A 27,107-nucleotide genomic window follows, 5' to 3' on the forward strand; every position below is an offset into this window, starting at 1 on the left:
ACATATACCTATATATGTTCCGATTAAAATTACTTTGATTTTTCTAATTGGTCATATACATAGTTTAATATTTATTATGGGTATCTAATTATTTAAGACACCTGCGTTGTTCGTATCAAACTGTTTTGAAAATTCACCCATCAATTATATTTTTATTAGAACATTTTAATTGAGTAATACAATTTTTAATTACATTTTGTAGTTTAGGCAAAGCTATGAAAGTATTAGTTTTATTTTTTTATTTTTTTTTTTATCTATCATAACATTTAGAAATTGAGAAGTGGAAATATGCTCAAATAGTCAAATATAATCTCCGAGGATGGATTCTGGTAGAAAATGTAATCTAGTTAGTAAAACGACAATCTTAATGAAGATAAAAAATACAATACATTAAATTTAAACTTATACGACAGCACTGTCTAGCGGCTAAAGTGAGCTAGTCACTGACGCGTTAAAATAAAGTTCAAAACAAATGCGGTAAATGGCGCTGTCGTTATCGTCCAAATGGTTTGATTAAATAATAGCATTAATATTATCATAAAAACTACAATGAATACCATAATATTTTACAAATTATTTATCCTTCACTATAACTTAAACTGTTTCTTTCATACAGAATACAGGCGCTATATATTTATAAGCAAAATTGCAAGTCTTAACTCTTTAATACAAAAATTGAAAAATGCATTTAACTGTTTGCTATTTGCCGATAATTGAATATGGTAGAAAGTAATATTTTAAGTTATTTGATAAATTATATTGAAACTAATAACCACTAATTAAAAAAAAAATGAATACATTGTCAGGATTCAACGTCAATATGTAGCATTCCAAAGTATTTTTTTATAAGGTACATTTAAATATTTAATTAAAGTATATTGAACCTTTATATATTATAAATAAATTATTTGAATAATATGTATATATCATATATCGATAATAAATACAATGTTGTTCCAAAAATTTTTTTTTACTTTATTTAAACACAGTCGTTTGCATATCACATGCATTTTATTCGTTGGGTATTTAGTAATTTATTATTACATACAAGCAAAATCAGGCATATTTCATTAAAAAACCATGAACTTGTGTAGTTTTTAAATATTATAGTATACTTAACTTCTAGTACAGCCTTAACCTAATGATTTAGATAACTTGAATAACTTCAAATTAAAATGTCAATAATAAAATAAACCTCTTACTATAATTATATATTATGTTTTATTTTTTTCTTATATCATATAAACATATAAATAAGAATATGATACCTAACATTGAAAATAAACCACCAATGAACAAAAACTGAAACAAAATAAATATAATGGTTAGTTACTGTTATATTATGTATTACCTTATACACATGCATTAAGTATCCAAAAGTAATTTAATATTTTTAAGGAAATATATAAAATACAAAGATTTTGACTTACCCTTCCGGGAATAGTAATATGCATGATATTATATTGAATCAAAATTAATGTTAAAATAGTAACCACTATTAAAGATCCAAAAAAATTGAATTCTATTACTAGAGAATAACACTGTTTTTTTAGCTGTTTTGCAATTTCGGCACTATAAGTACATAAACAAATTAAATTTATAATAGTTATTAACACTCATTACTTTTAGTTAACTTTATCGCTCACACTATTTTTATATTCATTAAAAATAGAATTTAATTTTAAAATTAAATATAGATTTTTAAATCGACAAAATAATTTGGAACACTGCAGAAATTTTTCAATTTACGGGTATACAAGATAAATAGAATTTTAAATAATTTAAATATACTAAAGCTATTACCTTTTTATTGGAAAATAATTAAAAATTATTGCTCATTTTCAATTATTTTAAGTAATAAATTATAACTTAATACCTGGCTATTCAAAAAATGATATTTTTTAAATATATATCAACAGTATATAAGTATATTATTTTTAATCTGAATATAAAAACTACATGGCACACCAACATCAAAAAAGTTTTTTTTTTTTTTAATTCTCCAAAAACTTTTTCCGAAAAATATATGTTTAGACAATATATTATATGCTATAGAATATACTCAATCCTATCTTCCTATTGAAATATTTAAAAATTTTACTTACTAGATTACGACAAAATGCATTTGACATATCAGACCAAATAATATGTATGCCAAATATATAAAAATAAGTTTATGATAAAAATAACATGACATCATAAGCGTCCCCATGACAATAGAGCAAAACGCCGTGAACATATCACCATAACGCGCCCAATCCCAATGTACTTTTCCAATTAGGTACGCTCCCGCGGCTCCTGTAAATATTAATATAGACTCATCTTTCTAACCTTATTGAAAGAACTGTGGTAAATTTAGCAGTAAATGGAAAAAATTATAACTTTGTTTATTATTATTTCTTTTGCAGTAAATAATTATTATTACTTGATTATAAAAATATAAAACATTGAGAAATACAAACCACTTAATGTAACCATTGATTCTGCCAGTCCATTTGACAATACATCGTGATTTCCTGGTATTTTGATCACGTACGAATACAAAACATTTATATTAGATAAAACCTGTAACATTCAATATAATACACTTAATAATTATTCAAATTCCAAAAAAATAACAGTTATATCACACCCATTTTTCATACACATAATACAGTATACAATAATTTATAGCATTTATTATAAATACCACTTATTATTGTACTATTTATATTAAATAAGAATAATATCAATTATCACTGTTGGTTAAAAATTAAGTAAAAAAAAATATACAAAATAATAGCAACTTTTAACTTAGTAAATAATATTTTCCCATAAAGCTTAAACAGAAAAATATGCTGAGCACACAGGTCCGTCTTATATATGTTTCGATATTATAAACAATTTTATCATCAATATAAACGAGCACAATAAATTTGAAAACTTTATTTACCAGAATGTGCGCTCCCATACCCACTATATACCATAAACTTTTTTTCAGTACAATCGGATTGGAATATGAAGATTTGAAATTCATCCATATTTCTTTCGAGACAAATATCTTTGTTTTGTATCCTTTATCGATCTCAATTGTATCTAGGCAGAAAAATGAAACAAAATATAACAAATTTAAATCTATGTAGATTACAAGTGCGAGTACCGCGGTTAGATAATTGTTTAGGTTAATTATAATAAGAAACAAAGAGATTAATATAAGATTCACAAATCATACTTACTTCGTTTTTGTTCAATATTTTTCCTTTCATTATCTACACCATATTTAAGAAGTGATGAATTTTCACACGGCTCCTTTGACTTTAGCCGATCATTTTTCTGTTCAACCGATGGAAATAAACAGGCCCAAATTATAGCTAACAACAAACCTTGTAACAAAAAAATGGGATTTACCTACATGTTGTATGCTAACATATGAATGCAAAACTATGTTTATGTGAACTTAAACAATAAGTTTAAATCATCTATTAACAATTTTTCAATTTTATAATATTTTTAATTGTTTGAATAAAAACATTACAGTCATAAGTGCACATTGTGAAATACTTAGGTGTACTTAGCATCCGGTAGCCGTAGATTCAAATAAGTAAGCACTCCCAGTTTCCCCGATTGCATTATACCACAGCACAAATCAATAAAATATCATGTTTAATTTGTTTAGATTTTTAATTTTAAAATTTTAAATTAACTCCGGTTATAAATATAAATTTTCATAAAACAAGTTTACTATATTAAATCATTAAATTAATCTTGTATCGTTTGTGTCTGTGAATAGAAAAAATTGTACAAAGTTATTAAATCATAATAAATCGTCTAATTACTGAAAATGTTGCAATATGGCAAGATAGTATAAATCCCTCCGGTTGCACTGACTATAATTTGTGCTGAGAAGTCTCCAACAACTTTACCAAGTTGTATGGCAGCCGTGACAATACCGGTGGCCATTTGATATTGTTCTACGTCCTCGATTTTTGCGTACAAATAACAAAGTGCTATCATATCACCGCTATATATTGCCCCAACACCAAATGCAGACACCTGTATTATTATTATTATATAACAAAACGAAGCAATAAAAAAGCATCATTAAAATAACATATTAATAATGATCTATAAAACTACTATCTTTAGAATACTCAATTATACTAACCCTCAGCTGCGTAACACTGGGTGCACCAGTCATTAAGAAATAAGAGACACATGGACAAACGGTCAAAAATATAATGTTTGGCTTGTACAGAAAGTAGTCAGCAGTCATAAACATTAACACTGATGTTAATAGCGACGCATATGTTTTGAGGTACTCAATCGTGGTGGCTACCTGTAATTATAACATGATATATTAGAATCTGAGCAGTGATCTAATTATACTAATTTATTGGTTTTTATAGTTAAAAATATTATCAGAGATCAGCTTCAATTTTGAGTGGTCTATAATTACATTATAATTAGACTGCATATTGACGTATAGTAACATTTCATACGTCCATAAATTCTACAAAACCGAAAATAAAACATTATATTGTGCTTTTTTTTTTTAGTGCTTACATCAAAATTAAGGTCTATAATGAAGAAGTAGAAAATCATAATCACTATTCGTTATAAATTGTGTTTATATAATATATTTCAATTGAAGCAAGACAGAAAACAATAAAAATGAATTAATTTTAACTCAGGCAAATGTGGGTAATATACGAGCTAGCATGAATAAAATAGTTTTAAATTTTAATATTTTTTTTATTTAAAAAATAACTAAGTATAATAATGTTAAAAATTTAAAACCTTATTTATTATTTTACTATGTGTATAAAGAATTAAAGGTTTAATGGAAATACATAATTAAGCTATATCTACATTTTTTTTTTATAAAATCTATAAATTCAAAGAGAATGAGGATAATTATATTATTTAGTAATTAAATATAGAGTAGGTATATGATTATTGAATAATAATTATAGTAATAAATTTTAATCACTTGTATTTATTTTAATTAATTTTATGCCTGAACGGCTGAACATAATTGTATTTGTTATAATTATAATATGGTAAGTAAATTATACAAACTAGATAAATCTTTAAGTTGCTGTGTATGTATATTATATACAGTCAACTAATAGCGAGTTATGTGTTACTCTTATATTAAAATACTATGATATCCATAGCAATTTTTTTTTATCATGAAGATTTTAATTATATACGTACCTTATAGTATTAATTTTAAGGTTTCAAAAAGTAAATATTTTTAAGATAGATCATTTTTGCGTTTGTTCAAAATTATGGTGCTTTATTGTATTGAAAACTTCGTTTCTCAGTACTTATTATCAAATTATTGTATTTAAATCAACATAAATCATATTAAATTACGCTGATAATGAAACTCATCTTTACGCCATAATAGAACTACTAGAATTGGTTCATAGCCATAGACAAGTTTTTTTCTGAATCATATTATTAATTATGTATAATCTATTAGTGTCATCAGCCAGACAGTAAGTATTAAAAGTAAAATAAAAAAACAAAAAGTCAAAAAACGTTTAGAATTAAAACTACAACTCTATGATTAAGTATATTAGTACTGTAATTACCTCGTTCAGAGACAAATTTGCATCTGGTCCTATTAAATAAGCCGTCATAAAAGGTTCTAGTGGCCGAAGTTCGAGTAAAAACAAATAAATGGCCACCATATATGTAGTTTTTTTTCCATTTTTTCATAACTGAAAACATTATTTAAGTATTATTAACAATTTTACTATATTTTGTTTTATATTAATAGTTAAAATAAATGTTTGTACTTCTTGTAAAATATATTATATAGATATTATTTAATTGTTAAACATTCTGAATCATCTATACGTATCACATTGACGATCACAATACAACAAACTTTAAGTTTATCAATTTCAAGAATAAAATTAATACAACATGTTACACAACTAGATATCAAGCTACATTGATTACACAACTTTATACTCATTAATTAATATTAAATTAATTGATAAAAATTAAAAAAATGTATATATATAGTTACGTACCTTCAGACTTTAGAGCTATTTAGATTTAGTGTAAAATATATCAATAACATTTAGTATAGACATGCATATAAACAACAAACTATCAAACTAATATGAATCATAAATCATTAATTCAGTATTCGTACGATACATTAGCAGAGACACAATTAATTATAGTTATGTGAATATCTAACAATAATCGATGAATTAATTCAGAAAGTTTAAAAGTGTGCATGCTAATTACGTTGTAATTTTTATTCGATAATATTTAATAATAGTGTAGATTATGTTAAAGTTTTTACTCAGTATCAAATTTCTCATCAAGTCGTTCTCAACAATATTTACATCTTCATTTGTGACCAAAATGATCTTCACTACATAATATAGACACACATTTGTATGCGTTAAAATGTTATAACTCTGTCTCCGTAATTCGCGCAAACGTAGTAGTTAATAACCCGTTCCGACGGTATACCAAATAATTTAAAATATTCAACTACTCCACCACGACTTGTGAGTTAAATTATTATTTAAATATGGTTATAAATAACTAGTTCAAAAATATTATTTAATTTTATGAATAACAAGACAATTCTGAAAATGTATTATTATATAATATTATACCTTAATTAATTTATCAAAATAAAATTATTTACTTTTAATTTTTTTGATTCAACCAAAGAATTTCTGTCGTTTTTATCAAAATACGTTGAATTATATTTAAACCAGCAAACCAAAATCAATTTTATACTTTATGTTTATTATACATTAAATTTATAAAAAAGGTATTTTCAAAAAAGTTTCTATTGATATTTTACATAAGTTTAGCTGAATAGTTATATATTATGACTTAAGTATGAAAAATATATTTATTCACAAGCATCTAACAAGGTTTAATATAATCAAGTCAATTTTTTCTCAACATTTTATTATGCACTCATATAAAATGATTGAAAATTAATCAGTGGTATATTTATTGGCAGTGAAGAGAGAACCTGTCACTCTTTGACCTTTTATCAGAATTATTATACTCTGTAACTATATATAAATTTAAAAATTATAAGATAATTCAATATTTTTTATTATGATAGCATACATAAATGTAATGCCAAGAAAAAATTATTTTATCTTCCCGAAAAAACATTCGTAAGTATTATTATAAACTTCATTGATGTATACAGGATGATTCCAAACAAAACTTACTTTCCATCTAGTTTCTTTTTCAATATTTTAAGTTACCTATATTTAATACAAACATATTTCCTTTATTTTTTTTATACATCACATGCCTATTGAACGAATAATTGTATGATTCATTTTATGAATTAAAACTATAAATAACAGAAATAAATTGGTAAAGTTCCCGAAAATGTATAATAAACCATTCAACCAATCTTAAAATTGAAATGCTTATCAATAAATACTAATCATTTATTATATTTAATATTATTATTTATCATACACCAACAATAAAAAAATATATATTATATTATATGATTCGTAAAAATACAAATAAACGTTTCCGTATAAAAATTATAAAATTAGTTTATATAGTGTATGTATTCCACTAACATAATAAGACTGGAAAAAAAGCAAACACAATATGTATCTAAAAATTATCAATAATATAATTTCCGTAAAAAACTATGTGTTTTCCTTGTTAAAAGCATCACTATTTATGTTAAGTGATAAATATTTTCATACTTCAATATATTTATCAAAATCGCCAAGTATCATTACTACATCACCACTACTTTTTTCTGGGGTTTTATCTATAAAACATATTTTTTTAAGTTCTATCCACCTATTCCACCCCAGTGGTGGATTTAAGGGGGGGGCCCGAAGGGACTCGCCCCCCCACCCCATTGGGATAAGTCAAATACATATATAAATTATTGTCTATTTGTATGTATTTGTTAATAATTGAAAAAAAATTAAATCCTGGATCCGTCACTGATCCACCTCATCTTTATATCTTCATATACTTGCCAACCGCGCATATTGGAAAAAAAATTAAAAAATGTTTTCACTAAATGAACTATACTAATTCTTGTGTAAATCTCTTTTACCGTGGTAGAATTAGCACGGATGATATTAGTTAATTTAAAACTACAAATTTTTTGGTACTAACAACTTCCTACTGTCACATTTCATGTAACAATCACTAAACCCGTACCTTATATTATCAAAATAACATAAGTTTTACTATTTTTCTCCAATTCACATAAAATACATAAATAAATATCAAACACAATTTATTATACTCACATTATATTAAAATAATAATATATCATACCAATTAATGAGTATATTATTAATTATATTTATGTCAACCATTATTAGACATATCTACTAATTTCTTACAATGAATTAAAATATATTTTATTATGTTGAACAATAATATTAATAAACACAATAAATATCCTTCAGCTTACAACATTTCAAAATAGTGTTGTTCATCGTCGGATCTTAATCAATCTGAGATACGATAAGAAAAAAAATCCTACTCCAAGACAGACATCTAAACCACCAATGAATAAAAACTAAAAAAATAACAGTAATATAAATATTATATAAAATTATATTATGATAAAAATGTATAATTAATATAATATCAAGATATACATTGTACTATAATGTAACATAATATTTAAGTTTTAACTTACCCGCCCGGGAATAGTAATATCCAGGAAATTAATTTGAACCAAAAATATTGTCATAAAAGTAGATATTAATAATGACCCAAGTAAATTAAATCCATAGACAAGAGAATAGCAATTATTCTTCAATCGTTTCGCAATTTCGGAGCTTGATGAAAAAAAATTATTTTAAGATAAATCATTTAGTAAGATTAGTTTAAAGGTAGGTATTGAAAATGTTAATCTTTAGAACTAATCATGATACCTAATTGTTTTGTTTTGGTATTTTATTAAATGTTCTACTTACCAATTTGAGACAAATACCATTTGACTAACAATACCATATAATATATATGATAAATATATAAAACACAAATGGTCATAAAAATAACATGACATCATAAGAATACCCATGATAGAGGAGCAAACCGCAGTAATAGCATCGCCGTAATAATTCCAATCTAATCGCAGTTTTCCTATTATATAGGCACCCATGGCTCCTGAAAACGCAAAATTTAAAATTCAATAAATTAAACAAAATTAAAAAAAATAATTCTTTGGTAAATTTATAAAGCACTAAGCTGCAGTCATGAAATACACATATGAAAACGGTTTATATTTCAAGTTAAAATTTATATTGAATACACTTTAATACTTATAATAGTTCTAAAGTTATAACTAAATTCATTAATAACATTACCTATTGTGTTAAATTCGAAGTGTCATGACGCTATACTTACAAATATATTTATAAAAAATTGATATAGATATGATTATTGTAAATTATCATTATTTATAAAGGTCACACTTAATAGAAATAAAACATTTTTATGTTTTATTTGGTATAAAAATATAATATGTATAAATATGTTAAAATAAAAAATAAAAATGTATGTACATTATGAGTAATTACTACTAATTAGTAATTAGTAATTGAGTAAAAAAGTTGTATACAAAAAAAAATTATAAAAAAAATTGAAAATTTCATCAAATAATGAAAATTATAATAAATACATTTGGTGAAAATTTCATGTAGCTATTTATTATTTATTTATTTATTTTGAAATTGAAATATTTGATTTAATAAAATAACAAAAATTGATTGAGAATATAAATAATTATTTTACAAGTAAATATCGAATATTGAAACATTTGAATTTAAAATGCTCATAAAAAATTGATTTGGCTTTCCGGTAAAATTATTTTTCATACATGGGTTAAAATTAAAAAACTAATAAAAACCTTGTATTAAATTTTTAAATCTTTGGTATAAAAACAAACATTTTAATCACAAAATAATTATTAATATTCATTCAATGTGCGTTACTCTAGCACCACAATCTAAACTATTTTCATTTAAATTGATTCCACACTTTAGTAACTGATTCGTAACCACGATTTTTATGAATTTTTTCAAAATTCAAACTTTAAATATTTATAAAAAAGAGTGTAACTTTAGATTTATTTTTGATATTCTTAAGAAATTAACAACTTTCGAGGAGCTTTGTACTACATTTTTTAGCATTTCTATCCAAAAAATTATTTTTAATCGACATTCATAAAAAAAACTATAAGAAATTAAAAAAATGTTATGTCTATAAATTGCTTACAAATAGTTGAAATATTTTGATAATTTTATCGTAAAATAAAAAAACGATAATATAAATTTGGTGAACTTTTCAAGTATCTACGGTTATTTGTTTATGAGTAATATAAAAAAAAATTGGTTTTGTCGAAAATTGAATTTGCGTAAAAGTTACCATTTTATTTTAATTTTTTATTTGTTTTTCCCAATCATAAAAATAATTACTGCGAATTTTTAAATTTTATCTATTGATACCATTTTATATTTATATAATAAAATTCTAATCGGTTATTTAAACGAAAAATAACTATTTTTTTCTATTAATAATGATGTGATTCAAACAAATAATAATCATAAAGAATTGAAACTTTTCACCATTCTATTTATTATTATTTTATATTTTATACACGAGTATACATTAGAATTTTTAAAATACTTTTTTTACTACTAATTAAAACTATTTATGCTCAATCTTAATCATACCGTTCTTTAGGGTAAGATTTATTGCTTCAAAAGTTTATAATATATATAATATTATATTAAGGTAAATAATAATTTATAATACAATATAATATGCAAACTTTTTGAAAAAATTAATTCCATTTATCGTAATAAATTAAAAAATATATAATTTGAAATAGAGACTAACACACCGTTTCCGCTTAGAATCGCTTTACGTATGCAACAATTTATCATTGGATTCAAAAATAAAACAACTGTTACATGACTACTCGGTGGGATAGCTGGGGTAGCTGGTACACTCAAAATCTACAACACAGCTGCAAAACGACTTTCCAATTACGCTCTAAACATTTTAGGATCAATAGACCGGTTGCGCTCTGTAAATTGTAGGTTCGTTTGACCAATTATTGCGCTCAAAACACTTTACAATACGCCATTACCTAAAGAAAACTTATAAGTTAGTTATAAACCATAATTATACAGTAAATTAATACACTAACCTATTTTTTTGCTAATATTAATACATAATTTAATATGTATAAATAAATAATTCTTATTATTAATATACATAATAATATAATCTAATTAAATAATTTTTTTTCTTCGTATTTAACAAGTTAATTTAATTGCGTAATCAAAGATGTGTAATATTAATGTATCATAAAATGCCTGATACTGTTATACAGTATATTTTAACCAGTAATTAAGTTTTTAATTTTAAAGCATTTATATTAGTGTGTTTTGTGTAGTTTATTTATGTTGATGTTGATGGAATTAGATTAAACAACTAGCTATATCTTCATAAGTAAACATTCTTACATTCATAACATTCTGAAAGTAGGCAAATTTAAATACAAGTGCAATTAGTACCTACAGTAACTTTAAAATATAAGAAGCGCAATCGATACATTGACCATAAACAAAAACTTTGTTTAGGCGCAATTGGTCCATGCGTGTTTTTGTTACATGGAATGAAAAAAAAAACATTACATCTTCACGACGCACTACAATTTTATACTTTGTCTGTAAGACCGTAATATGTGCATATTTTACACTATCACAATATAATAATATGATGTTTATTTAATTATTAAAAATAAACAAACCGCATAAACTAATCATTGCCTCCGCGTATCCGTTTAACAAGACATCGTGATTACCAGGTTTACTAATAGTGTACGAGTATAATACATTCATGTTAGTCAAAATCTAAAATATAATATAATATTAATAATAATGTATCACTATTACACATTTATACATTTACAAAGTAAAAAAAAAATGTATACAATTTTATTACTTCCCTACATTGTTTAAATACATACTTGAGATTTTTTTTTCTAATCGGGGTGGCAGATCATTTTAAAAATGATTAAATTTATGAGTATCACTAAACTATAGACAACACAACAAAATATCAAATAGAGTGATGATTATCAATAGATAATTGTATAAATAAATATCAAAACTTGAGTTTATAATATTATTATTATTATTATTGCATAAACGATGTGGAAATTCGAAACGGTAATATTTCATTTTATTAACTGTGGGTATTTTATTATTATAAATAATATCTATGTCCTTTTTATTTATCCTCACGATAAAATATCAAGTATCAAGAATGCTAAATAAAACAATTTTACTATTTAAAAATGTAAAGTATAATTAAATATAAACGCCTAACTAATGTGGGAGGATACTATTGATTAGGTACAATTAATTTTAATAATTATTAGTATAAACTATTGGTGCATTTTAGAATATTATTTTTTAATTATATTTTAAAATGCATACTAATTCGTCGGTGCATCCGAATTGCATGCGAATTCTTAAAGGGGTTTGTCTGAATTTCATACCACCTCTTCAATTATTAATACATTAATTTAGTAAAAATATGTTAATACAGTATAATAATATAATAATTTTTATACCTGAAAATGTGATCCCATACTGATTATGTACAAAATGGACCTTTTTAGGACAACCGTATCCGAATATGATGTTTTAAAGTTTAATAATAATCCTTTCAAGTTGTTTTCCATTGCAATATTGTACTTAATAGATTGCATTGCGACCTAGGCAATAAAAACATTTAATAATTGTTACAGAATCTATTGAAGCACTCAGACACCATTATCTGGTGTGTTTTCCTTATGCTGAGTTGTGTTTATTATATTATGAACACTGGTTTTCTATAAATCACGATTACCTACAATATTTTTTTCACGAGTTTCCGTTTTATTTTTTAAGCCAGTCTCGAGAAGTTTAGAATTTTCGTTAAGCACATTCACCATTCGAAAAGAATGTCTTATTTTTGTCGGAAATAGACATGCACTAATTACAGATAAAAACATAGCTAAAAACAAGTAAAATGGATTTTAATTAAAAAAATATATAAACAAATATGTATTTAAAAATAAAAAAAGCAATTTAAACTTCATGTTACATGAAGTAACTAATGAGAATAATTCTCATGATAATATACAAGAGACTTTATAGTAGTTGACCAAATTCAATATATTTTCAAAACCCTTGAGTCTAATATAATAATACCATTCATCTTATCCTCTGTTATTTAAACATAATACTCAGTATTGTATGGTTGTCGTACACTCGTACCTACGTTAGTAAAAAAATACAATTATACATTTACAACCAATGTACCTAAGTAGATTACAAATTATTACCTTTGCCTATTAAATTACAACAATTGTATAATAATATTGAGTCTTCCGGGAAAATAAAATCATATGAAATACCTAACTCTCAAAAAAGTAAAAAAAATGTTGCAAAATTGTTTTATTGAAAACAGAAACTATATTATATGACATTAATAGACCAAAGATTAAAAATCTCATGTCTTAAAATTAATGTCTGTTAAATAGTGCCCATTCATACGTATATTATGTACCTGACCTAACCTAACGTTATCATTTTTGTAAAACGCCTTAACACAAACTACATGTTATAAACCCACCTGTTCTATATAGTTCTGTCAACACTATATTTAAATGTTCACGTTTTTCTTGACAACTCTGTACTTAATGCTTATAGTCCCAATCCTAAACGTGTGCACACAGAGCATTTAATTTAATGCTATAGATACTATTATAGGTACTATAAAGTATAAGACCAATGCTGAGTTGCATAAAAATGTATTAATTTCATGGATCAAGAATGAATCACTAAATATTTTTTAAGAAACCATTAACTTTCTATGTAGTACGCATTTATTAACTTTTTTGTGATTATTTATACAACCCTGGAACAGGTATATTATAAAAATCAATCAAAACATTAACTCAAACAGTTCAAAACTACGGACTAATAATCACCTACCAGATGCATTGCAATACGGTAGAATTGTATAAATTCCTCCAGTGGTGCTGAAAATTATTTGAGAAAATACAGAACCACAAAAAATTCCAAGCTGTAAGCTGACCGAGACAATGCTGGTCGCTTTTTGATACTGTTGTCTGTCACTGATTTGACTGTACAAATAGCTGAAACCTAATATGTAGGTGTTCGATGTTGCACTTATTCCGGCCATACCCAGCTATAACATAGATATATCAGTAGTATTAATAAATGTTATCAGTGAAAAATAATGCCAAATGACAATTTCGTTAAAAAAGATAAAAATATATGTCGTTTTATCTTTTGCCAGATACGAGTACTATATCATATCCATGCGGGACGTAGATAAATATTATTTTATAATATAGTTGGTTAGTACTAACCCTTAACTGTGTCAAACTTGGCAAATCTGCCATGAGGATATAGGCGATAAATGAGCAAACTGTAAAGGCTATGATGGCTGGCTTGTAAAAGTATTCGGAAATGGTTAACATTATGACAGTTGCAGTGAGAGCTGAATACGATCTGATTGATTCCATCGTGTTAGCCACCTAATAAATAATTACTTAGACATATGATAATATTATCGTTAAATAGTTATACGTAGGCATGTATATTGTATAACAGCCAACAATAAACAGATACAATATTAAAAGCAAAGTGATACTTAACGAACTTATTAATATAAAATATATGATGTTTTTTTAACTTTTAAGATATTATTATATTAGATAAGTACCTAATTAAGTGTAATTGTAATACACTAATATACATTAGATATTAAGGTATCTGATATACTATTTAATATAGGCATTATTGTTGAACTATAATTTAGATGTTTAACTAGATTTAAATTATTTATTTATATTTAAACGGATGTTAGGTACTTTTTTACAATTTTGTTACAATATTTATACATTTTAAATTTGATTATTCTCAACATAAAATAATAGGTACAAAATAACAATACTTAAGCCTTAAGGAAATATAAAATGGGAGTTCGTATTGGCATTTAATATAAGACGCCTCATTAATTTATCAGATAGGTACCTAGATAGTTGGTGGTACGAGTTGAGATGAAGAATGGAGCGTGGGATTATTGAAGTGTCTTTTAGGAACAATAGTGATAAAAGGTAAGGAGAAGCAATTTTACCACAAAACAACCCATAAAGAAATTTATGTTCCAATATTTCTCTGTGACCAACAAACGAATTTAAGTCAAGGAGATCAGCAATTAGTGTATAGTCGTGAGATGTATGACGAACACCTAATAAAAAATCCTGAGTAGAAAACATCGTGAGTAATATGCGAATTCTAAATAATTGAACCATACTCAAGAATCGGACAAATGAACTCTTCATTATACAAAACCAAGTATTTTAAAAACTCTGCAACAAATCATTTCAATATGAATCCTTTTTTTTTATGTTTTATAGTATTTATTTTCCTATTAAACGACGAACTTTGATGTTTTATTATTTATTTATTTTGTATTATATTAATATACGTTATTACAATTAAAGGATTTAATTGCCTCATTATTGTATGGCCATAAGTCTTTCGGTCATGGCCGTCTGATTATAAGAATTAATTATTGAAAATTATTGTTTACTCTATTATACACAAATACAAATATGTACTACTAAAACATAATTTGATATATTAAATTAAAAGTATTTGCTTACCCCTTCACCCATTTTTAGATTTAATAATGAATTTATTCAAACTCTGATTTTTGTAAATTTTAAATATACTTCTTTAAAAATCATATTTATGAATTATTAAAAATTTTTGTAATACTTAAAGAGTGTGCTGTGGTCATGAGAAATTTTTGATTTTATTTCTTTTATTAACCTTGTTAGGTAATTTAAAAGTGTTTTCTTTTGATTGTTTTGATTATTGTAATAATATTGCTGAATGTTGAACTCAAACCAACTAGTAACAAACCCTGCTTTTTAGTTGGGTTTTTGCAACTTAACCTTGTGTTATAAATTCTATATTACGTTTAATTTTCTATTGTAAAATAAAGACATTATTATTATTATGTCATGAAATATATTTACTAATTAAGCTGACAGACCGTCCCCGCTCAGAATCATTTATTGACTTATTGTGTACAATGATTTATCATTAAATTAAAATGTAATACACTAGTAACAGTGATCCACTCGACACTTAATGTACAGCAAAGTGGTATTCACTTGCCTACTTTTTTTTTAATCAGATTTATATAACATACACATTGACATTTTTAGAAATATAGGTATTCTACTATGAAATATTAAATTAAAACTTCAAAAATAATGAATTCGAAAATATTATAACTATTACGCTGTATTTTGATATTTATATTGCAATAAAATATAACATTTATAATATTATGTATAGTAAATAATTTGTGCACATGATTAACTAAGAAAATGTGAAGAAGCTTTGAACTCGATCATTACTCAATTTTAATGATTTTATATTATATAAAAAAAACATAATATTAAATATTATATTATTAATAAAATTAACAATTTTATGAATATAGATATTTTACTGATATCTATATTACCTACTACCAAGCACCATTAAGTAATTTTAAAAATGGTAAATAATTTTAATGATCTTTGAATAATTTATATGTGTTTATGGTTGTTTATGCAATGTACTTTAATACTGCTTAATGTTGAATCAGTATTTATTGAATTATATTATTCACTATTATTTTATCAAGAATTTGATTTAGTTCTTAATAATTATACATCACTTTATATCATAAAACCTATACTGTTAAGGCTCTACAATCAGAAATAATTCGAGTTATTCAATAGAGTATAGACTTAATTTGTTACAATCCACAATAATATCTTAAATTTATTTATTAGGTATTTAGGTACTAAAATGATATACAGATATTTATAAGCTATCAAACATCCGAAATTAAAAAAATTAAAATTAAAGAATTATTTAAGTATAAATACAGTTATGTAATAACAATAGTGTATTGACGTATTGTGTATATACTATATTGACTTATTGTTTTCAATGTTTTTATAATCAAAACTAATTAATAAAGTAGGTACTCGTACCTATCCATTGAAGTATACACATTATGAATAATTATTAATAATAATATGTAAATATAATAAACAATTAAATCTATATATCTTTTATTTTTAAAAGAATAGAATATTTTAAATTTGAATCTTTTGTATTGGTTTCAGATTTTGAGTAGAAGTGTAGAACAATTGCTAAGCTGAAATAGTGAAATATTTTTTTGTTTTTTTAACAAAATCTTCAATGTTGAGGATAGTTTGTATAGTAGTAAGTTTAATGTAGTTAGTTTGTTAGGAGGGGAAAGGTGAAATATGCCAGAACATTTCAAAATAAACAGAAAAAAAAAATTTCGGGAAAACAGAAAATTTAAAATAAGCTAGTTTTGAAAAAATCGGATTTTTATGGTTATAATTTACAAAATACATTAATAGAATATCTTATTAAAAATACAAGCTGATACCTAAGCCTAATTTACTGCTGATCTATTCAGTAACCAATAGGTAAATATAGCCATTATACGTATACGGTGTACTGTACTTACTAATTAGTAATCACTAATTACAAATACAATTTAGAACTTAATGAATAAGTACTTACTAAAAAATCAAACAAGTAAATTACAATTTGCAATCAATAAATATCGTTATTGTAAGTTTCAATTTTAATAACATCACATGTTAAAATTTATAATATATGCATAAGTATAAAGTAATAATAGTTACCTCTGAAAGCGAAACGTTTCCATCTGGTCCAGTAAGATAAGCTGTTAAATATGTTTCAAGAGGTCGTATTTCAAAAAAAAACATATATACCGCGACATTATACGTAATTGTTTTCCAGCTTTCCATCGCTAAAAAATGTGAAAGAAACTCTTATGAACTCGTTTTTTTTATTTAACTCAATATAATATAATATTTAGTTTTATATTAATATACCCAATACCTACAGTACGTACCTGCCTAATATGCTTATTGCTTATTATACCGATATCGGGCTACTACCCACCGGGTGTGTTCAGTTTAGACAACTTGAGTAGCTAAGTAGCTGGTAAGTAAGCATAATAATTTGAATGGATCATAGGTAGATAACATCATACCGAATGCAATTAAAATTAACAAGTTACTAGAAATAAATCATCTACTGAAGTGAATCATAATATTCATTGTATACAGTATATCTATTTAGTAATATAAAAAACCTACCGAATAGGGTACAATGAATTATGATGATAACGTTTTCTTTAAAAAAAACAATACAATACTAATGTAGTAATGTATAATATTATATTTTATATAGTAAACTATACCAACTATAATATTAAGTAATGAGGTATATAGGATGTATCACGAAGTTCTGACAAAGTAAATAACTTGTGTTATAATTTCTAAATTAAAAAACATAAAATTTCTAAATTCTTTTAATTTTTTTTCTTCATAAAATTAATAGACTTCTACTAATCATATAATATAGACTTTTTTATTTTTATTTTCTATACAAAAAAAAAAAATAATAAAAAGTTTACAGAAAATAAAAATAAAAAAGTTTAAATTATGCGTGTAGTACAAACAAGCGTCTATTAATTTTATAAAAAAAAATTGAAAAATATTGATTAGAACATAATTTATTTACTTTGTAATACACCCTGTATATAATGCTGACAACCGACCATTGATATAATTACCAAATTAGTGTAAAATTGAAATAAACATGTAATTTATCCACCATCCACTAACTATCTGTCAATTAAAATGTAATATACTCTGTAATATTTGCGGGTTAGATTAAATTTGTTTCATTAGGCAGGTTTTTTAAATTATAAGCATAGCCATCGCTGAATGTACTAATTATATATTTATATGACATGTTTTTGTGTACATACCTACAATAATATATAAGTATAGTAAAAATATACTTCAATCAATTTGATCATCAACTTTGAGGGTGCCTAATTTATGATAGCAAATTGGACTATAGTTGGTACTATATAGACTATAGAGAGATCAAAAATTAAAATTCCCTGCAGTATGTTTTTGGGGGGGGGGGGAAGATATAAGATAAATTAAAGATACACGGACATTTTTATGCAAAACTAGTTTTTGATATTTTCTATTTTTTAGTTTTTTTTCTATAGATATCATTGATATCAATAAAAAATACTGTCAAAAAGCTTGAAAATTAAGGTTCCTCATAAATTGTTCATATACCTATTACCTACTAATTGAAAAACAAATGGCCGATAGGTAAGTGAGTACCGCTCTGCTATATAATATATCAAGTGGGTCAATTTAAATTCAATGATATCTATATATACTAATATAATATATAATAATATAAATATATAGATATTTATTTATACATTTTTGTATATACTTTTACATAATATTATAGATTGTCCTGAAATTCTTGAGCGTACAAATTTGGATTTATTTAATACCTACTACAGTCTACATTATTCAATTTATCAAATATTTTATTTAACTTTTGTTTTTAATTTATTTAATTTTTGTTTCTCTCGTATTATGTTATTACTCTCGGGTGATGCCGTGATATAATCACCCTATCATTCTGTAATTAATTATGTTATTCATATAACTTTACATTTTATATTTTTAAATCATAACTATCATAACATAGCTATTTAATATTTATATATTATTTTTTTCTTCTTTTCTCGTTCCTCTTATTTGTACAAACGTATTACAATTATAACCATGGGTGTATTTAGAAATGTCTTGGGGGGGGGGGGGGGCACAAACAAAAAGTTCAAATTAGTGCACATGAAGCGTAAAGTTACAAAATATCTCATATTTTTCGTCTCAATAAACTATTACAATGGAACAATGGATGGAGAGGGGAACGGACCACATACCCCCTTAAATACGCCCTTGGCCATACATGATCTATGGAAATTGTTTGACTTTCATATTTAACGGTCTCGGAGCCAGGAGGAAGGTAAATAGTATCTATTAGAATCGAAGTATTGCCCAAAGTAATTGAAACAATCAACTGCTCTACATCAACACATGGTGAGAATTTGAGATAATGAACGTTATTTTAAATTTATTTTTTATGGCCTCGTCCACGTAATTCGTCACTGATATCAGTGATATCCTTACACCTATCGCATCTAATAAGTGTGTGCCCTAAGAGACCCAACTCAGAATCTGAAATATCGCTAGTTAGCCATGTTTCAGTTAAAATGAAAATATTATTATTTATTACATTGTGCCTTTGTATTTTATTTTATGTAATTTGAAATTTTATTCTGTGGATATATTATCATGTAAATAATTCTATTACTTATTAGGTACTACTAATTATTATAGACTATAGTACTAAATTTAATTTGCTATTAATAACGTATAAATTATAAATAAGTAATAGTATAAAATTGAATTTAAAATTTTCAAAATTTAGATATAAAAATAAAAGTTTTTGTAAATTTCTATTTACAAAATAGTTTGCATTTTGACATTTTCTTATGATTTTGACGAATTAATTTTTTTATTTATTTAATAAAAGCCCGGAAACATGATTCATGACATTCATGTCATTGCTAAATAAAATTTAACCATGATTAGTTTATTAGTAATATACAATTATATACAATGATTTATATATTATATTATATAAATATATATACATTTTTTTATAAGCATTTGAGGTTCAAATATTGACAAAAATCATCAAAATCACGAAGATTTTAAAATAATTTTGTATTTAAAAACGTAATTCAATATCATAAATTCAATTTTTAATCCATTTAAAACAGCTGTTCCTCCTCATCAGTAGTTATAATATAAATAAGAAATCTAAAATATATTTAAACAGTTTTTTGTATGTACATTTCAAATTTGGACACTTAAATGTTATAAACAATAAAGAACAGTCGTCAGTCATTCTAGTTATCTAATTTTTTGTAATTTAAAACAATTATTGATTGATTACTTGAAGTTTTTAACACGTATAAAATTATTATTATATTTTACACACAAATATGATTTTTTTCATCATATTATGGCTTAATAGTTAATACTTAGGGAGGGGGAAGAAATCGTCCTCTAATTTTAGGTAAACTATCAGTCAGTTAGTAACCGAGACTAATATAGTTGAAAACTGTTGTTTATACGGGATTATTGTCAGGTTCCTTTATATAAGATGCCGAGACTCAAGATAGAACTCTATATAGTAGGTACCTTAGTACCTATTTTGGTTTTGATGTGAAACATCTAATGACGCGTTACGGTAGTGAGACCGACTGTGGCTTGGCGACGCCCCACTCGTGGCTCGTCGGCTCAACTCGCCGAAGCTCGGTAAAAAAATAAAAATAATAATAATAATTAAAAAAAAAAAAATTATTATTATAATATTAATTTTCAACATTATTACAAAAAGAAAATTGTTGATGTTTCACATCTGCCAGGCGTCCCACGACGGCTCAGTTTTGATTTTGATTTTAAATTAAGCTTCGAAAATTCATGCCATTAGCTATGGTTCAAACATGTATTTTATAGTATGCAATATTAGATAATTAAAAAAAATATATAAGATATATTTTCAATTATATATTATGTTTAATGTTTACATTTAATATTATTAGGTATATTATTTGAATTTTAAACACATTTTTAGTATTCAACTAAAAATGCTAAACACTTGTCTTTGTATGAACTATAGGAACTTGAGGAAAGTAAAAAAATAACACAGTTAATTCATACATCAAATAAAAATATATTTATACTTATTTAATATTTTTACTTGAATTATTATTATACATATTTTTTATTTTTACATTATTAATAGAATGCAATACTGAAGAACATTTTTTTTTTTAAACATCATATGTATTTTAAATACAATGATTAACAAATTTTGAAAAATGAACTAATAATCTAAGTACTACTCTTTGGTTTCAGATCTTCAAAGCATGGTTTTAAGAATATCTGAGGCTTTTTAGCTGGATTATTATACTCATGACCCTAAAAATTAAATAAATAAAAAACAATTTATCATTAAAAATAAATTGAGTTAGAAACAGTCTTTTTATTTATTGCTATTATTCAATATTAAATACATAATTTAATTTGTTTTTGAACTCTATTATACATTTTAATGTTAAGCCAATTATCAAAATATAGATCAACTTTTATAACTTCAAATAGAAAATTAATATACAATTTAAATTATTTACTTTATGTAGCAAAATACATATTTATAAGTAAGGTCCAGATTTATATATTCCCTTAAAACACTTAAAATAAGATTGCTTATATTCCCTAAGAAAAAACTGCAAAGTCTTTTATATTCTCTTAAAAATTAAAACAATATGAAATTATTTAAATTTTATATAATACTATACTTGTTAAATAATAATTTGAGGTATATACTTTTATAATAAAATAATTGCACTTTAGTCAGCTATAGTAGTGTCTTATGTTTTGAACAGTTCTATCTATTGAATTAAAAGGTGTTTAAAATGAAGCATTTTTATTTTGCTCATTTTAAAAATTTAAAACATGCAACATAATCTTAAAACAAAACAATTGGATTTTAGACATTTAAATAATTGATAACTCTATATTAATGACAATTGACAGCCAACATTGCAAGTTAGCTTTCATGTTTGCAGGCATGTATCTGGAACCTCATCTTGGGAAGAGCGATTAATTATTTTAGGAATCCTACATAATACACCTGTGCTTATAGTTCTTATATAAAAATGGTTGCTCGTTAAATATAATTAATAATAAATATTAATAATTAGAAATGAGAAGTTATAGGACTTACATATTTTTGTCTATGCCTTCTATTTATAGCTATAGGTGAGCTATAAATCCGTTTCATAACCTAGGGAGTTCATTTTTTTTGTTTTTTATTTTGCATATTTTTGCATATTTGGGTACATTTTTTTAGAATAACATATTAAATGTTTTTTCGTGCATAAAAATGCATATTTAGTTAATATTATCGAAGATTATACTTAAATTAAATATTTTAATCAAATATTATACTTAAATAAAAATGTAAAAATATCCTCTCGGACAATCGTTGTCGATTACATATTGACAATTTTAAAAAAGCTCTAGTTGTCCAATGCAACAAACTTACAGGTATGAAAAATAAATAAAAATTAATTACAAGTGTGACAATATTTACAAAAATGTATAATTCTTTTTAGATATACAGACGATGAAACAAGAAGTCATCGATTAGATGCTGACATTTTGATGTTGTTTACAAATTGTATTATATTATACTATTTTGATTTTGATTTTTTTTTGAATTTTATTTATAATTAAAAATGTTATGTATATTATTTTGGTATATTTTTGTTTTTTTGTGCATATTTTGACAATTTTTCCTCCTATAACTTCTCATCCCTACTTAAAAGTTATAAGATACATACTAAGATAGACTTTAATACAACCTTTAGGGGGGGCGAAAGCCCCCATGCCCCCCCCCCCCAAATACATGCCTGCATGTTTGTTGAATAGCACAGCAACCTAAAAATACTAGCCTTGCATGTTATTTTTATTAAAATAATACAAAATAAAAATAATAATTGATTAATCCATTTACCACAAATGATTCAAAAAATATTTTCTTCAGGTAAACTTTTTATTAAAATTAGTAATAATCATTTTAAAATTAAAATAAATCAGCATTTTTTTTCTCATAATTGACAAAATATTCTCAAATATGCAAAAATCAATTTTTTCATGTAAAACGTGTTAAATGGATCACCCACAAGTTTTACTCTCATAAAACTGTACCTATACTCTTAATAACAATATGTAAAAACATCTAAATCTGTACCCTAACTATGCTACAGCCATTGAGAGAGCGCTTCTGGGTGGCGTCCAAGATTTGTCCGTTCTCACACAGTCCCACCACTTAAACACGCCAAAACGCTAACCTCCATCAAGAGTGGGAGAAATTTGGGAACGATACCGCAGAGCTTGTTCATTTGAATGCGCCAAAGAGTAGCGCTCTCTTAGTGGCCGTAGTATAAATTTGTATACTATTAAAAACTATAAAAACTCAAATTAATCAAAAATTAATTTTAAAAAAAACTAATAAATATAAAAATCCATTGAAATTTGTTTTGGAATGCTAAGTTAAAACTATTAATTAATTTTGAGAAGCTATCAAATAATTTTTTCAAGAGAAAAAATGTTCCAGATTAATATAAATGTAACACAATAAATTTGTCATTTTTTTTTTTTATATATATAAGTTGATCTATTTAATAACAAAGTAGGTAAGTTGGTTAGGTTAGGTAAAAATAATAACTAACATTACGAGGATTATAATATGTATCATAATTATAAACAGTAGCGGCGCGAGAGGGTTCTTGTGAAACAATTGTCTCACAGCTAAAATGGGTGTTGGCCGGTGAGTGGGTAGGTAGGTACCCATAGTGGCTGGTCAGTACTGAAAAAATATGGAGTACTTTCTATGATATTTTAATAAATAAATAAATAAATATATATATAAATAATCATATTCATATGGAGTATAGAATTAATGATTGGATAATTTTAATTGAAGAGATGCTCACCAGCTTATTGTACATTCAATGATAGGGGTTTAAATTCCCTTAATTAATAAAGCAGTATTTATATAATTAATAAAAGTTATTTTTATTGTAGTACCCGTAAGATGAATTTTCAGAAAGTTAAATTTGATAAACAATTATAATGTGGGTGTGGGGGGCGTAGCCCCCTATGGCTTTGTGCAAATTAAATAGGTAGGTCATGTGTACTTCAACTAACATTTTCTTGCTTCACTGTCGAAGAAGTTTGCGCCACCACTGGTTGTAAATATTAGTTAATATGTTATATCTTTTTAATTTCAAAATATGTATCAATTTTTAATAAATATTAAATAATAACATAGACATATAATAACCAAAGACATAAATAATATACAAACCTTTGACCAGTCATAGCCAGTACTGTAAGCAAATATTTGACCATTGCTATTAAAACAACATTTTGTAATTGGTTGGTCAAGTGTCTCGGAAGACTTCAATTTTGTACGTGCGTCTTTATCCCAATAAGCAAATGAAGCATCAGAACCCACAGTTGCTAATGTACCATGTACTGGATGAAATTTGATATCATTAACCTGTTAAAATATCAATATATAACATGAAAATACAAAAATTGTAATTTTACAAGTACATACAGCATAAATGTCTTGGACATTCATTGTTCCAGAATTATTTTGACGATGACATTTAAATGTAAAGTTGTCTTTAGAGCTCTGTGGTTGTATATAATGAATAGCTACACGTCCCTCAACACTTCCCAAACCAAAACCTAAAATAAAAACCAATTCATTTATTGTACATGCTAATATTGATTATTATTTTAACATAATTACTAACCAGTAGGGGATTGTTTTTTCTTATCTCTAAATATTGCAACACAACGATGTTGATATTTAAGAGGAGAGTCTACAGTTTTTACCATTTCAGGTTTTCCTTCTAGTTTATAAACAACTATACCCCTTGATGCTGTACCAACAACTGCCATAGGATAATCCTAAATAATAAAACAATTAACTATACAAAATAGTACTAGTAAAATAATAATTAAAAAAAGAGTAGTAAATATAAGACTACATTAAGTAAATTAATATATAATTAAGCAAATAGATGTTATCAACTTACCACATCAGCACAATAAGCTCTTTCTGGTAAATTAATGGTCATCATGGGAACTGAACTTCTAACATCCCAAAACTATTAAATGAAATATAAATAAAATATAATACTTGAAGTAGTACCTACATAATTTTTACTTAATAAGCCATTTAAGATAAATTATTTATCAAATTATTAAATACTGAAAATATTAATATTTAGTATTAATGTAGCCAAGTAGGTAATACTAATAATTTTTATTTATTATTAATATTTATCATAAAAATTAGCTATTACAAATAGCTTATGATAGAAGATAATTAATAAAATTGTGAAATATAACCTCAAAAATGTCTATGTCGTATAAAAATAATTTAATTGCACACCTTTAACGTTTTATCCCATGAGCCAGTCATGATACAAGTGTAAGAAGGTGCTTTAACCCAATGACAAGTCTTAATGGGTGCATCATGAGCTGCTACTTGCACTGTTTGATTGCTTCCTAAATCCCAGCATTTTACTTGTTTATCACAAGACGCCATGAAAACTTTAGTGCCATCATCACTCCAGCAGACATCTAAAATTGGCATGGTCATAGACTGCATGGATTTTGGCACGGTTTTGCCACTCTGTTCAACTTCCCAACATCGTACCTAATATAAAAAAAAAATTTTCAGATCCAACATCACTCTATGTTTGTTTGTACATCTTACACTATTGTCCCAACTTCCAGCAATGAGAAAGTTTTGCTGCATTGTAGCCGGACTGAATGCCATTGCCGAAATAGTGTCATCGGGAGGCTGTGTGACTTCAAAATCTTTATTAGGGTTTGTGGGCGCTGCCACTGACTTATTGGAAAATAGACTACCACCCAACATAGCCTAGAAACAAAGATTAGTTACGCAAGTACTAAAAATAATAATAAAATGTCCAACGTTAAAATATAATATCTATCAACTTACCTTAGTTGTTAACTGTCACGACTAAATTTTAATTATTCTTTCTTACTATAATAGTATTTTCCTGATCACTAATCCTCTACAAGTTAAAAATTTGAACTGTGCAAGTCTATACTTAAGTAATGTTCAGTAATCTTTAAAACGTCTCTTCACTTTTTCAGAATCCGAACCTGTTATCGGAATACCGCATTACTGTATTATAGTCAATTTATTAATATTTACTATTTACTATTTAGTATTTAATGCATTAATGCATTACCTCGCTTATCGTATTAATATACGTTATAGTCGTTACTCGTTACTCGTTATACCGCGACGCTCGACTCGTAGTTCGCTAACAATAAATAGGGTTACCAATATATTATACTGTCATTGATTAAATAAGGGATAAATATTGTTATC

At 25.1% G+C, this 27,107-nt stretch overlaps 3 protein-coding genes across 7 annotated transcripts; all 3 read right to left on the reverse strand.

Moving 5' to 3' along the window:
* Positions 1-1,202: 1,202 nt before the first annotated feature.
* On the reverse strand, positions 1,203-6,867 carry LOC132918046 (thiamine transporter 1-like). Of its 3 annotated transcripts, none has more exons than XM_060979105.1 (10): positions 6,662-6,867; positions 5,580-5,708; positions 4,145-4,315; positions 3,816-4,032; positions 3,216-3,362; positions 2,933-3,075; positions 2,463-2,565; positions 2,106-2,298; positions 1,431-1,572; positions 1,203-1,302 (listed from the first exon to the last, which is right to left on the reverse strand). In XM_060979105.1, the coding sequence occupies exons 2-10, from the start codon at positions 5,676-5,678 to the stop codon at positions 1,222-1,224; spliced, it is 1,296 nt and encodes a 431-aa protein (XP_060835088.1). In that variant the 5' UTR covers positions 5,679-5,708; positions 6,662-6,867; the 3' UTR covers positions 1,203-1,221. The 3 variants fall into 3 exon arrangements, with proteins under 3 accessions (XP_060835088.1, XP_060835089.1, XP_060835087.1); XM_060979106.1 differs by lacking the exon at positions 6,662-6,867 and adding an exon at positions 6,027-6,181; XM_060979104.1 differs by lacking the exon at positions 6,662-6,867 and adding an exon at positions 5,787-5,929.
* A 1,494-nt stretch (positions 6,868-8,361) lies between these two features.
* On the reverse strand, positions 8,362-18,246 carry LOC132931776 (folate transporter 1-like). 2 transcript variants are annotated; one of them, XM_060997765.1, is made up of 10 exons: positions 18,052-18,246; positions 17,819-17,946; positions 14,435-14,602; positions 14,034-14,250; positions 12,908-13,050; positions 12,626-12,769; positions 11,798-11,900; positions 8,952-9,144; positions 8,672-8,813; positions 8,362-8,548 (listed from the first exon to the last, which is right to left on the reverse strand). In XM_060997765.1, the coding sequence occupies exons 2-10, from the start codon at positions 17,942-17,944 to the stop codon at positions 8,462-8,464; spliced, it is 1,323 nt and encodes a 440-aa protein (XP_060853748.1). In that variant the 5' UTR covers positions 17,945-17,946; positions 18,052-18,246; the 3' UTR covers positions 8,362-8,461. The 2 variants fall into 2 exon arrangements, with proteins under 2 accessions (XP_060853748.1, XP_060853749.1); XM_060997766.1 differs by lacking the exon at positions 14,435-14,602.
* Positions 18,247-21,807: 3,561 nt separating this feature from the next.
* On the reverse strand, positions 21,808-27,048 carry LOC132917233 (protein Rae1). 2 transcript variants are annotated; one of them, XM_060977873.1, is made up of 9 exons: positions 26,965-27,048; positions 26,709-26,875; positions 26,460-26,627; positions 26,133-26,399; positions 25,774-25,845; positions 25,489-25,645; positions 25,287-25,420; positions 25,032-25,226; positions 21,808-22,075 (listed from the first exon to the last, which is right to left on the reverse strand). In XM_060977873.1, the coding sequence occupies exons 3-9, from the start codon at positions 26,622-26,624 to the stop codon at positions 21,989-21,991; spliced, it is 1,077 nt and encodes a 358-aa protein (XP_060833856.1). In that variant the 5' UTR covers positions 26,625-26,627; positions 26,709-26,875; positions 26,965-27,048; the 3' UTR covers positions 21,808-21,988. The 2 variants fall into 2 exon arrangements, with proteins under 2 accessions (XP_060833856.1, XP_060833854.1); XM_060977871.1 differs by having other exon boundaries at positions 26,709-27,026.
* Between the last annotated feature and the right edge of the window lie 59 nt (positions 27,049-27,107).

The sequence above is a fragment of the Rhopalosiphum padi genome, chromosome 1, assembly GCF_020882245.1.
Source record: "Rhopalosiphum padi isolate XX-2018 chromosome 1, ASM2088224v1, whole genome shotgun sequence".
Lineage (NCBI taxonomy): Eukaryota > Metazoa > Arthropoda > Insecta > Hemiptera > Aphididae > Rhopalosiphum > Rhopalosiphum padi.

What these genes read in the sequence shown, in the direction of transcription:
- LOC132931776 (XM_060997765.1), bottom strand. Translation starts at nt 17,944, where the DNA reads ATGGAAAGCTGGAAAACAATTACGTATAATGTCGCGGTATATATGTTT. An exon ending in CAAGTTTGACACAGTTAAGG is followed by an intron (nt 14,251 to 14,434) that starts GTTAGTACTAAC and finishes TCTATGTTATAG; the next exon opens with CTGGGTATGGCCGGAATAAG. An exon ending in ACCGTATTGCAATGCATCTG is followed by an intron (nt 13,051 to 14,033) that starts GTAGGTGATTAT and finishes ACTTGTTTTTAG; the next exon opens with CTATGTTTTTATCTGTAATT.
- LOC132917233 (XM_060977873.1), bottom strand. Translation starts at nt 26,624, where the DNA reads ATGTTGGGTGGTAGTCTATTTTCCAATAAGTCAGTGGCAGCGCCCACA. An exon ending in GAGCTTATTGTGCTGATGTG is followed by an intron (nt 25,646 to 25,773) that starts GTAAGTTGATAA and finishes TTTATTATTTAG; the next exon opens with GATTATCCTATGGCAGTTGT. An exon ending in CTGGCTATGACTGGTCAAAG is followed by an intron (nt 22,076 to 25,031) that starts GTTTGTATATTA and finishes TTTAATTTTTAG; the next exon opens with GGTCATGAGTATAATAATCC.
- LOC132918046 (XM_060979105.1), bottom strand. Translation starts at nt 5,678, where the DNA reads ATGGTGGCCATTTATTTGTTTTTACTCGAACTTCGGCCACTAGAACCT. An exon ending in GCCATATTGCAACATTTTCA is followed by an intron (nt 3,363 to 3,815) that starts GTAATTAGACGA and finishes TTTTGTTACAAG; the next exon opens with GTTTGTTGTTAGCTATAATT. An exon ending in ATGCATTTTGTCGTAATCTA is followed by an intron (nt 1,573 to 2,105) that starts GTAAGTAAAATT and finishes ATGTACTTATAG; the next exon opens with TGCCGAAATTGCAAAACAGC.